This window comes from Acartia tonsa, chromosome 3, assembly GCF_053477335.1.
Source record: "Acartia tonsa isolate MP-2025a chromosome 3, ASM5347733v1, whole genome shotgun sequence".
Taxonomy (NCBI): Eukaryota; Metazoa; Arthropoda; class Copepoda; order Calanoida; family Acartiidae; genus Acartia; species Acartia tonsa.
Window position 1 is genome coordinate 58,135,150 of NC_137262.1, and position 13,387 is coordinate 58,148,536.

The 13,387-nt window shown below is 32.1% G+C and overlaps 3 protein-coding genes across 6 annotated transcripts in view; 1 reads left to right on the forward strand and 2 right to left on the reverse strand.

Annotated features, from left to right (window-relative positions):
• LOC145314677 (uncharacterized) overlaps positions 1–2,138 on the reverse strand; it is a 30,837-nt gene extending 28,699 nt beyond the window's left edge. The window contains exons 1-2 of the mRNA XM_080154691.1: positions 1,873–2,138; positions 1,288–1,381 (exon numbers count right to left, since the gene is read on the reverse strand). Coding sequence (XP_080010817.1) covers positions 1,288–1,381; positions 1,873–2,120 — 342 coding nt within the window. The 5' untranslated portion in view covers positions 2,121–2,138. The remainder of the gene's footprint in view (positions 1–1,287; positions 1,382–1,872) is intronic.
• Positions 1–13,387, forward strand: part of LOC145314679 (large ribosomal subunit protein bL20-like) — a 184,246-nt gene that overhangs the window by 45,515 nt on the left and 125,344 nt on the right. The window lies entirely within an intron of this gene.
• On the reverse strand, positions 2,141–12,731 carry mRpS2 (mitochondrial ribosomal protein S2). 3 transcript variants are annotated; one of them, XM_080154692.1, is made up of 9 exons: positions 12,601–12,731; positions 8,451–8,515; positions 7,514–7,567; positions 7,051–7,138; positions 6,646–6,709; positions 5,201–5,274; positions 3,970–4,078; positions 3,615–3,665; positions 2,141–2,359 (listed from the first exon to the last, which is right to left on the reverse strand). In XM_080154692.1, exons 1-9 carry the CDS (start codon positions 12,727–12,729, stop codon positions 2,259–2,261), a joined length of 735 nt encoding a protein of 244 aa, XP_080010818.1. In that variant the 5' UTR covers positions 12,730–12,731; the 3' UTR covers positions 2,141–2,258. The 3 variants fall into 3 exon arrangements, with proteins under 3 accessions (XP_080010818.1, XP_080010819.1, XP_080010820.1); XM_080154693.1 differs by lacking the exon at positions 12,601–12,731 and adding an exon at positions 12,460–12,539; XM_080154694.1 differs by lacking the exon at positions 12,601–12,731 and adding an exon at positions 12,322–12,402.

Below are 13,387 nucleotides of genomic sequence, written 5' to 3' on the forward strand. Positions count from 1 at the left end.
GAAAGGGTTAGAGGAGCTCTGACGGATTAAACCTTCGACTAGATAAGTAGTTTTTTAAAATACTAGAATTCGTAAGTGAGATTATAAACTGCTAATTCATGAAACTTTATGAATGTTCAACTTTACTTTTTCATAAATTTAACACTTGAAGTCTCTAGTTATTAGTATATCTAATTTTAATACATGAAAAGCCTGCCAGCATAGAAACAACCATATCTAGCTGTACGCCTAATTGATATATACTTACAGGGAAGTAGCAATATATACAATATCCTAGTTTAAAAAGGTAAATATTATCAAAATATCTTTTTTTTCTTCAGTTAATAAAAATCAAATAGTAATGTTCACGCTTACTGTCGTGGAGGTGTAAGGTTCGAGACTAGAACACACTGGGTCATAATAGAGACGTTAAGAAAGGAATCCGTAGGCCATAAATCATTTTAATACAGAACAAATGGAACCGCTAGACTACGGTCATGCAATTAAAGGGTTGTAATAATTAACCATTTAAAAAAAAACAAATATCATACTGAAATTATTGATAAAGAGTGGAGGGGACATTGGGCTGTTTATTACACTATTCCCCAAAGTCTTAAATTAACATTTCATTGGCTTCACAACCTTGGGGTCTTTTATTGAATTTCGATTAGTTGGTTCCTTTAGTTTCAACCACTTATTGAAACAAGGGGTAATTTTGTGTATCATCATTAGGGATGTACATCAATTTATCGGCCATTGTCTTATCCCTTTAGATCCCTGGAAATCTCAGGATCGTTGTTATTGAAGGATTTAATATTTCATAAAGATAAAAATTATCAGCTTTGATAGATTTAATTGTAATTTCTTTAGAAACAAAATATTTGTTCTCAAGTGTACTATTAAAATCGATCTTTTATTAGTTGGATGTTGCACCAGATTTTCATGTACTCTAATAAAACCATAATGATACTCGCAGCTTGCTAAAATATCGATTGCCCTTAACCAAACCCATTTACACCATCAGCTCCCCTCCTACTGAATGAACATTGAATTATCTTAAAAATAAGGAGGGGGTTTTTTGTGCTCGCATGGCACTTTAACAGAAAGCATCAATACTTTTTAGTGCCATTTGCAAGGACGTTCAAGCTTTTTACTTTGAGGGGGTTAAAATGAGGGGTTTTAAAGGCTTGAAGGGGATAATCTCATGTTTTTTTAATTTCGAGGGGGTTAAAATGAGTGGGGGGGGGATAATCACTCCTTTACCCCCACCCCTGGACGTCTAGGGCCAGTTGTAAGCAAAAATTTCACCTGTTGATGAGTGTACATTTCTCTTTCTGATCTTGGTGTGTATGTTTGATTTTCTCTTCTAGTTGTTTCTTCTCTTGAATTATTAAGCTTAGCCCTTAAATGAACAAAATTATCTTCAAAATACGCTATAGCACCTATTTAAAAAAAAATTGTTACTGGAGTAATTACGGTCGTTGTCAAAAAATCTTTAAAATTCATATTTTTTGTGAGGTAAGATATCTATAAAACAAAGTAGAATGATGTCTTACCGTCCGTCTGTCTGTCCGTCTGTCCCTTAAGATCTCGGTAACCACTGAACCGATTGGATTCTACTCTTCAGGGAATATACCTACTGGCCCTGTGGTGGTTTTAGGCTATTTTCTTGGGGGGTGATACCCCAAAAAAAATTAGGGGCGTAGCCGCTAGATAAATTATAGTAGGTTTTAAAAATTTCAATGCAGGTATGTGTTGAAACATAGCGAACTAATCTACTAAACGTTCATATATTAGTTGCTGAATAGTTGTGATATTTGTTTTAGTATGATATTTTGATCTGACATTAAGAGATTCATATTCAAGCATAATAGAAGATAAAACGAGTTTTACCTTAAATCTCCATTATTATGGTTCAATTTATGTCTCAGGTCACTTTCATCTATTTCCACATTATTGCCTCCCCCGCCCCGTTTCCATCCCCCACCTCCTCTACCCAACCCACCTCGCCCGCGGTCAGCCCAGCCTCCCATCACCCTTCCCCCTCGACTTCTGCCGCCACCCCCACGTGAAATTCCCCTTCCCCCTCCTCGGCCTTCCCCAATATTCATGTTATGCATCATGTCGTCTAAACCGGCCATTTTGTTTTTTGTTTATATTGTCTGAAAAATCAATAATCTAGGAATTTTTGGTATTTTTTCAATGTAGATAGGAAGGTACAAAACAAAAAGTTATGTACATTGTACATTAAAATAGTTATGTAAAAAAGATGTAAAATTCTACTCAGGTTTTTCTTCCGCCCTTTGTTCTTTGGCCGCCAGGATGGTTTTCTTAAACAGATCCAGGTATAATCTGGAGCTTGACAGGCTGTCATCATTACCTGCAAACAGAATACCTCATTAAAGCTATTAAAAATAGTTAAAATTATTTTGTTCATATTCCAAAAATGTAGTTTTACAACAAAAAAAAGAGGGGTCATTAGATTGCATATTATACAGCTACCCAAAGTTTTATAAAAAATTTCTGTATTTGTTGGCTTTAAAACTGTGAACGTTAATATTTAATTTTGATAGGTTGATTGCAAACTAGAAGTGTCAAAGCTTTTAAACCAATAATTTTAATCTACAGTCGGCCTAATTTAATTGGAAATAAAAAGAAATAAAAGGTTCATTGTCTCATCTCTCCGTTTTTGCCCATTTGAAAAGGTGAAAAAATGGAAATGACAGAATATATAATTGCTGCCGTTTAATGTAAAAATTAAAAATGTAAATTCCAAGAAAGGGCACAGAAAATTGAACCAAATATTTCCTGTCAAACGCATTAAATGCGTTATTTTCTTAAAGATTTTATAATAATAAAAACCTTACATGACCCCTATTCTAGATAGTGTAAAAATAGATGCCGGATTGAGGATTTTAAATTGAAAAACAGGATAGAAAGACGATTATAAAAATAAACTTTATTATTTTATACCTAATATAGTTTTTTTCATAGAAGCCAATATAACGAAGCCGTAATAAAGTTTTAATTTAAACCTTTGCACTTAAATGCATCAAGAACTATGTACTATATATTGGAACTCAACTTATTATCAACTTATTATTTGGTTACTTAGATATCCATCTATTGTAAATTGTAAATTAAATATTAATATGTCTATCTATCCCTTTATCTAACAATTGGCAATTGGGATTGGTTAAAGTTAGTGTTTATATAAATATCTATCCATCTATCCAGCTTCTATATGTCCATCTACATATTTATCTGTCTATATAGAATCTATCTTATCCAACCGTGAATTGGATAGGTGAACATTTACTCTCAGAATGACGATATAATTTCTATCTGAGCCTAATCAACATATTTCTCTATCTATACAGAATCTAACTTACTCCCTTTGAGATTGTAAGAGTGACCAAAATTAACAATACAATTTTTTATCTATCTGACAACAATCAACATATCTAACTATCCATCTATCTGTCTGTCAATAAAAAAAACCTTACTCTTACTTGATTGGAAAGTGACTAATAGAATCATAAATAACAATTTAATATGTATAAGTGCCACTAATCATGCAGCATATCTATCTATCCATTTATCTATCTATCTAGTAGCTATCTATCCATCTGTACCTGGGATTGGGAAAGTGACCAAGTTTGGATTACAATCAGAATCAACAATACCTGAAAAAAAAACAAGAATGCATTTCAGTTTTGCATTTCTATACATTTCATATATCTCAATTTTAAAACATTCTTAAGGATTCCAAAGACAGTTAAAGGAGGGGGGGGGGGGCAAAGAGGGGTAAATTTTGAACCTTCCCACCCTCCACCCCCCCCCCCCCAAAAAAAAAAGCTTGAAAGTCCTTGCAATATCAGATCTTTGAATTTATTAGGTACCTACTGTTTTATAGAAGCCTTACAAGAAAAAATAGGGAAAATAAAATATATAGATCAAAATATTGAAAGAAAAATATTAAAATCTTACCAATTGTGGGAATACCAATTTTAGCAGCATCGAAGATAGCTCTGTGGTCATTATACTGATGAGTTTCTTTACTATGGATCATTATTACTAGGTCAGGTAATCTTATCTCCTAAATATATATTTATATTAGTATATCTATATATTGTATTATACTCATGTATATCTTTGCTATGGATCATAATATCTAGGTCTGGTAATCTTATATCCTAAATATATATTTATATTAATATATCTATATAATATTATATTATAATCATGTATATCTTTGCTATGGATTATAATATCTAGGTCTGGTAATCTTATATCCTAAATATATATTTATATTAATATATCTATATAATATTATATTATAATCATGTATATCTTTGCTATGGATCATAATATCTAGGTCTGGTAATCTTATCTCCTAAATATATATTTATATTAGTATATCTATATATTATATTATACTGATGAGTTTCTTTACTATGGACCATTATTACTAGGTCAGGTAGTCTTATCTCCTAAATATATATTTATATTAGTATATCTATATATTATATTATACTGATGAGTTTCTTTACTATGGACCATTATTACTAGGTCAGGTAGTCTTATCTCCTAAATATATATATTTATATTAGTATATCTATATATTATATTATACTGATGAGTTTCTTTACTATGGACCATTATTACTAGGTCAGGTAGTCTTATCTCCTAAATATATATTTATATTAGTATATCTATATACTATATTATACTGATAAGTTTCTTTACTATGGATCATTATAACTAGGTCAGGTAGTCTTATCTCCTAATTATATATTTATATTAGTATATCTATAATCTATATATTATATTATACTCATGTATGGACTATGGACCATTATTACTAGGTAATCTGATCTCCTAAAAATATCTACATTAGAATGTCTTTATACTAGCGGTTACGCCCCCTAGAGGCCCCAACCATTTTTAATTTTAGTTTCATAAAGAAAATTAATTTAAGGGCTAGTAATTTTTTTCTAGGGGTGATTTCTATTGCGAGAGTGGTGATAGCCTCCCCCCAAATATTTATACCTAAACCTTTTCTGGAAATACAAAAAGCTACAATGTAAAGGCTATAAAGAGAATCATTGTGGCTCAGTCTGCAGTACAGAGACAGGTAGACAGATAGACATCCTGTTACTATAATATTATACTATGGGCCATTATTTCATTGTTAGGTAATTTAAAACATTGAAAATACCTGTTTGAAGGCTTGATTAGGGGCACAAAATATTTCTGTTTTCCATGATCGAGTAAAGCTATACTCTCCACATTCTGTACGATAAAATTATTTTATGGTGATTTCTTTGACAATTAGACAGAATTCTTGTATAATTGCGTCCAACTATTCTGCAAATAAAGCAAATAGACAACTTATAAACGTAAATTTTTAAAATGCACTGTGAAGTTTGCGAACTTTGGTCAAATGGATGTTATCACACTTGTTTTTTTTTAACATAGGTGTATGATATACATGCGGCTGCGTACCTAGAGGACTGAGCTCTAGGGGCACTTGAGGGGGGAGGGGGAGCTAGGAAGTCGAACCCCCTCCCATTTCAACTTATTTTAGTTTAAAACTAAAAAAAATAATTTTTATTATGGGGGGGGGAGGGTGGAGTTGCTTGTTCTAGAAACGATTTCTCTTAGGAAATTACCGGTTGGTTACTTTTATGTAAGGATAAAAAAGTACACTTTACATAACATTGAGTACGGATGTAAAAATATTTTGCACTGTATTGGATTTATGAACCTGTTTGAATTTAAATCAGGTACCTCTAACTTGGGATTTTTTTTAAAACAGCAAATAATTTTTACAAAAATTAAAATAACATAGAATTTAAAAGTTATAAGAATATCAATGTTTATAAATAGCCACACCAGCTATAAAAAAGGATAGTAAACTGTTAGACAGTTAAATTAAATAAGTATGTAAAGGTAATTTTATAATACGCCCAGAAAGGGTAAAATGTACGCATTTTTTTAGTTTGATTTCTGTTTAATATTAGATATAATTTCACATAAGTTGTTTTACAATACCTAGTTGTTTTATACAGATGCTCCGCTAATAAAGAGCAAGATAGAAAAAGTAAATTTTCTTTTTAGTACCATTAGATGAATGTAATTTGTACGTTTTATTGTAAAAAGATATCCTAGTAGTGAAAGGACAGTTATGAAACCTTACATTTTTTTCTAAAGATCGCATTCCAAACTCAAGATCAAGAATTTGACAAAAAAATAGTATTTACAGCTCACATAAATGGACAAGTCTTACATGGATTTAAAATTTGTTATTAGGAGAGATGTGAAGGGGGTGGTTATTTTTATTAATTCATTATTGTTTATCACTAATTTTTCATTAATAATAGTTATTTATCACATCGTATTAGGGACAGCTTTCCGCGGATATTAAAATGAAAAATTATAATATCAAAACTGGTAGTTATTACTTTTAAGATTTTTCATTCGTAGAAAATTGTCTGTAAACGATACAATGTTTAATTTTTCGGAATGGCTGAGAACCGGTTCTTATCCAATGGAATTTTATCTGTTGTAAGAACGACCAAAGAAAACAATCAAAATTATTTAGAGGTAAATATATTTTTAAATGGTCATTCTATGATATTTGTTGTTGATAAAATAATTTTCCTTGTGCAGTTTTGTCGACCAGATGAATTAATTGAGGTTGTCTACAGACGAATAATACAATGCCATTCCTGGTTAAAATCATCAAGTTTCAAAAGTCTATTGGACTCAAATTAAAAAGGTACCCAAAGTTTTTAACCAGACTATCTCATTCATTGGATTTGATGGGTACTTTTCTTGAATTGTAATTTGGTCAATTCTAAACTAGTAGGTCCAAACTTTTTAACAAATAATTTAAATCTATATTAGGGGTAACTTAATTCCTATCTATTTAAACACAGTAGGTATTTCAGACAATAATGAATATTTTTGACTGCAGAAAAGTATTTCTTTAAAAAAATGTTCCATTGTATTCGATTACAAATCGATATGTAATTTTTATGTGTATTTTCTTGTAAAACTTGATGAATTCCTGTAAACTATATGAGCCAGAAAGTTTAGGGCTTGTCTCAAGTGAAGAGTTGTCTGGTCTAGATCTATTATACTTTGTCCAAACCTAAATAGATAGATATAGTTAATAAATAGATAGATAAATATATATCATGACTCATATATAAAGTGGTCTGATTTGTATTTAGAATGCAAAGAAAGTTTTTGGCTTGTCTTATGTGAAGTTCAAAGATATAATATACATTTAACATTATTCAGTATTCCTTATCTTAACCAAATAAACAAAGATCTTGAATATTAAAATGAATAGTTTCAGAAACAAAAGTAAGACATAAAAATCAAAGGATTTGATCTGGAGTAGCGTTGAATTTTGAAGAAATCTTGTAAAGATAGAAGTAGTATTATAAAAAAACTTAAAATTGAATAGGTCAATCAGACTAGATTACTAAATTCAACCATTTTCAAAGAAAAATTTGCTTACCTCACTCCATAAATAAACTGTTTCATTCTGTTATCTAAAGCTGTATGTTTATGACCTGTAAACAAAGTTACAACATATGTCAGCAATTGTAAAAAAGCTGCGCTTTCAAAAGTGTAACTATAACAATCTGGCAATTTTGTAAAGGGAAAAATCATCAAATAAAATACAACCAATTTCTTGTATTCTTTACTGTAAATTACATTATGTTTTGTAACTTTTATAAAACGCAGTTTTTTCAATAAAAAGAATCTTAATGTTTAGAACGCAAAATAAAAAAACAAAATGCTTCGAAAAAGTAGGAATTGATTTTACGACGCGATGTGCATAAAAATTATGAAAAGTAACAGGATGTCTGACTGTCTGTGTGTAGCGAAGGAACTTACTAACCGCTGCACTGAACCGATATGGTTGTCCTTTATAGTAAAGCTTCTTATAGATCTAGAAAAGGTTTATAGCAATTTTGGGGGAAGGGCAATGCAATCGATAGGTTGATTGTCTAGCACTTGTTGTATTAACGTTTTCTTATTCGTTGGCTTCACATCTTTGTTTTTTGATTGGTTGGTTCATTAAGTTAAGTGTCCAAACATATTAACCACTAATTGTAAGCTACAGAAGGGTTAATTTTTGTGTATCATCATTGAGAATGTACATCAATTTATCGACCATTGTCTTACCCATATAAATTCCCAAGGATCTAAAGGGATAAGACAATGGCCGATTAATTGATGTACACCCCAATGATGATACTCAAAATTACCCTTTATGTAGATTATAATTAGTGGTTGAAACGTTTGGACAACCAACCAGTCGAAATTCGAAGTTCCCAAAGTTTTAATCCAACGTATAAGAAACGTTATAATAAAACTTTGGGTACTAGTGCAAAAAACAGCCCAATGTCTCCTCCCTCCCTGCTAAATTTCTGACTATTTGTAACTTTCCTAAATGAACTCTGGCATCAAATAGGTCCTTCACTGTAAACATCTTGTGCACACCAAAGTAATCCTGAAAAAAAACAATATTGTTAGTCCATTAAGATCTCGCTAACCACTGAAAAAAAAGCTTCAATATAGGTTCCAGTACCTAAAGTCTACAAATAATTTAATTGGTCTTTATTCAATTGTTATTTCCCTATCTCTCTAAATTACTTGAATAAAGGAATAAGAATAAAAATAGCCTAAAACTATTTATACAAGTGTCTAAGTTTTACTCCAAAATAAATAAATTTTTGGATCTTTGTTTTCCTTCTGTTGCTATAACAACTAGAAACACAAAATAAATACAGAAGCTAAACTTTTATAAATATTCTATTCTTACTTAGTGTAGGTACTTTAACTCAAAAAGCGTATTTTGCACGCCAACCCCTCTTCTTGTTCTTAACTCTTAAACACTACCCTCCCCTATTTTCCATTTACAACAAAATATAGGGGAAGGGGTCCATTGGGCACTTTAAGATAAACCGCCTAAATACATAATAACAAAAATATCCCTTAAAGCATTTAGATAAAAACAAGAATAAGTTCATCTTTTTTTTTTAAAAAAGGAATAACCCTTTGTAGTATTATATAAATAAATCTATAATACAAAGTAGAACGATGTCTGTCTGTCCGTCTGTCTGTCCGTCTGAAGCTTAAGATCTCAGTAACCGCTGAACCGATTGGGCTCTACTTTTCAGGGATTATACCTACTGGTCCTGTGATGGTTTTAAGCTATTTTCTTGGGGGGTGGGACACCCCCAACCCCCCCAAAAATGAAAAACACCCCCTCCAAAAAAAATTTTTTTCTTTTTAAAACTAAAATTTAAATAGTGGGGTCGACTACCCCCCCCCAAAAAAAAAATTTCTCCCCCCCAAAAATTTTTTTTTAACTTTTCTTAAAATCTAAAATACGAAACATTGGTTTGATTAAACCTCTTGGGGCAAAGCCGCTAGTTATATAAATAAACTAGCAGCTTCGCCCCTAGCCTCTAGGGGCTTTGCCCCAAGAGGTAATAAAAAAAAAATTTGGGCTAAATACGTAAAAGGACCAATAAAAAAAAATAATAGGGGGGGATTTTTTGTTTTTGGGGGGGTTCGGGTGTCCCATCCCCCAAGAAAATTAAATAGCCTAAAACCACCACAGGACCAGTAGGTATATTCCCTGAAGAGTAGAATCCGATCGGTTCAGTGTTTACCGAGATCTTAAGCGACGGACGGACGGAGAGACAGACAGACGGACAGACAGACAGACAGACATCGTTCTACTTTGTATTATAGATGTATTAGTTTTAAAATCCATTGATAATCAAGGAAGATTAACGGACAGACATAAATATAGGTTAGCTGCCGTACTAAATTATAATAGTGCCCATTTACTAGGCCTAATTTGGAATACAAACATTTAAATGTTTAAAACAAAACAGACAATACTAAACTTGCATAGTGAAGGTTTTCCAATTTACAACTTTGTTGGCATTAGTTTTTAAAAGCAAAGCTTTCAATAAATGTATGTCCGTTCGTTGGACATAAAAGAACAGTCCTATTGATTTCAAACTTTGCATGAAGAATGATTCCTCAGACAAGTAATTTTACAATGGTAATAATTCTTAACAGAAAGTCTGGCTGTTTAATTTGTCCCTTTAAATTGATTTCGAAATGAAGATTACAAGAACGATTGGGCACAATATAATAAACAAAGGATGTCTATATCCTAAAATGTAAGTGACAAATATTCTTTGTAGTATCCTATGTAGTTGTGTTTGAGTATATCAGCTTCTCTTTTAAGGGTTTTGTCGTTCTTGTTTAACTAAAGAAGACCTAAACCTAATCTAATTTGATTATCTCACAACATTTGTACTGTAATTCAATTACATTACATTACTACTTAAATTTTACAAGTTAAACATGAAATTGACATAAATCTTTTAAATCCAACGAATGAACCCCTTTGGAATTGGAAAGGATTTGAAGTGAGGCTTTCAAAGTGACCGAAAAAAGGGTTAGATCGCAGCTGTTTGGGGATATTTTTGTTGGTAAAATATTTATGATGCTATTGTTATTTCTCTCCTAAGGCTAACCCTAACCCAGCTGGTTTCAAGTCTCCTTTACTTTAAAAGAACGGTCTTATAACATTTTTTTTCCTTGATAGGTTTTGTGATTTTTCCTGATTATAACATTCTTTTTTAAAGACAACTTTTTATTCATGCTTTAATATTTCCATAAAAGATTATCATTGCCAAACATTTACAGTACAACATAGAAGTTTTTTAAAGTGATAAAAATAATATAGACGCCCCTTTCTTCCACATAATATTAAAAGCTACCAAAGACAGAATAATATCAAACATAATAATTGGAAGGATAACTTGTTGTACCATTTCTGTTCTTTTAAAGGAATACATATCAGATATCTTATCTATTAATAGCTATATCAACATGTGTGGCAGATTTGCATAACTTTTTTCAGAAATAGGTATACCTACCTTTGAGCAGGGACGTCCAAGCTTTCTACTATTTTTAGGGAGCTTAAGGGGGCTAAACAGTAACCCACGAACCATGAACGTCTATGACTTTGGGAAATATATAAATTCTTAGGGTTCAAAATGGCCGATAAATTGATGTACATCCTTAATGATGATAATCAAATTTAACCCTTCTATAAATTAAAATTAGTAATTCATGAAACAACTAATCAAAATTCCTGGAGTCCCCAAAGTTTTTAAGCCAACGAAAAAGAAAACGTTATTATAAAACTTTGGGGACTAGAGTAATAAACAGCCCATTGTCCCCACTCTCTCTCTAAGAAATTCCAGTATTTGTATCTATAGGTACTTTGTACTGTACATATTTAATTATGAAGCTATAGCTTGAACAACAGAGAGAAATTATTAATCAGATTCACCAGCAATGAAATAGTATGGGAAAACAATATTTCAAATATTCAATTTTCCCATATTTTAAGTTCATGAAATATTGATGCATACAATATTTTTTTTTCGTGCGTAACAATTTAAACAGCGTTTGGTTTCCCCACTCAATTTGATTTTAAAAATGTTGTACAGTATCACTTAAACCTCTTTATAATTTTAGTCTCTGTGGAAAGCACTATTCCTGCGGAGAGCACTAACCCTGCATGACCCATACCTGTGGTATCATAACCATAAGGAGCTACCCACAACACAATAAAACCTAACCTAACCCAACCTAACCTATAGTAAAAAACTAACACACGAAAAACTACCCCTTCCCCCTTTTTGAATTTATTTTAAAATAACGGGATGGTGTCTGGTTCTGTGCTCTTTAGACCATTTGAGGGCCACTGCCACGCAATTTGTTTGCGAAAGTGATAGTACACCAGCAAAAACAATTCAGATATTGGGGAGATTGCATTCCTTCATTCACTACAAGTGAACAACAAAATATGCAAAAAATAATTTGCTTATGTAAAGCTTGAAAATCATTTTATGCATTATTTACTTAGCTTGCTGCATAATTTAACATTATCTAAATAAGTCTTTTATAGAAACTTGTTGTTTTAAAGTTGACTAGTTTTAAGTTTAATTTCTATTGCTATACTATTTTATGTTCAGGGAACCAAGTATAAGTCAATAGAAAATAGATTAATCTTCTAGATTGCCTTATAGCCTAAAACCAGCTATGTCTCCAGATGCTGAATGCAAAATAAGAAAGTGAGAGAGATTATAAGAGAAAGAAGGAGAGAGAGAAAGAGAGAAGGAGCGAGAGAGAAAGAGCTACGGAAATAAGAGAGTGAGAGAGTTAGAGAGGAGTTCCTTCCTAAAATAGCCTAAAACCAGTACCCAAGCTGTAAAATACCTGATATTTTAAAGATGCATCCAATTTGCTGGGTTCCTTCATAAGTTTACTATCTGTGGACATTGCAATACTGGTCGTGACTGGCAAGAGAGTACCTTTCTAAAATAGCCTAAAACCAGTACCCAAGCTGTAAAATACCTGATATTTCAAAGATGCATCCAATTTGCTTGGTTCCTTCATAAGTTTAGTATCTGTCGACATTGCCATACTGGTCGTGACTGGCAAGAGAGTACCTTCCTAAAATAGCCTAAAACCAGTACCCAAGCTAAAAAAAAATACCTGATATTTTAGTGATGCATCCAATTTGCTAGGTTCCTTCATAAGTTTACTATCAGTAGACATTGCCATACTGGTCGTGACTGGCAGCCTAACAGCTCCAGAGCATAATCTTCGAGATAATGCCAACATTTTTATCTGAAAATTTTCATAATTTGTGTTTTTCTTTAGTTATCATAGGTACGTGAGTAAAAAAACAAGCGAATTTCATTAAATATTAATACTAATGGAAATAATGTCATATAAAAACAATAATTTTATAAGAGAGGTAGAGGGACATTGAACAGTAAATTATAAACATGTTAATCTTTTCGTTGTCAAAAACGTCTAAAATCTTAAATATTTCTCGGTTCAGGGGCCCATATGGAACCCTAAAACTTGTTTTTTAATAATGAGTTGCGATGATAACCCTAGCTAAATCTTAATGCCATTTCCAAAAAGGTATAGAACGTTGTTCTAGCTCAACTGTGGCATAAATGAGAGCCGCCATGTCGAAGGTTAGTTTAAAAGATGGGTGAATTTGATCCTGCGGTTACTCATATCCCGAAGGAGATGTGGCCTCCCAGCAGCACCTTTCTTAATCCAATGGACTATGGGCCTGATGCTACTTTGAAACATGCACCAATAGACATGCTCATACCAAAAAGACCTCCCTCATTGTCATTATTAAGGAGAACTTCGCAAGCTTGGACAGGGACATGGTGATCAGGGCCTGCGGGCGGTTCATGGGGCGGAAAGAGGCGGTGATTGGGGCTGGCGGCAAATTGCTTCCCAGTTTTTAAAATTTAAT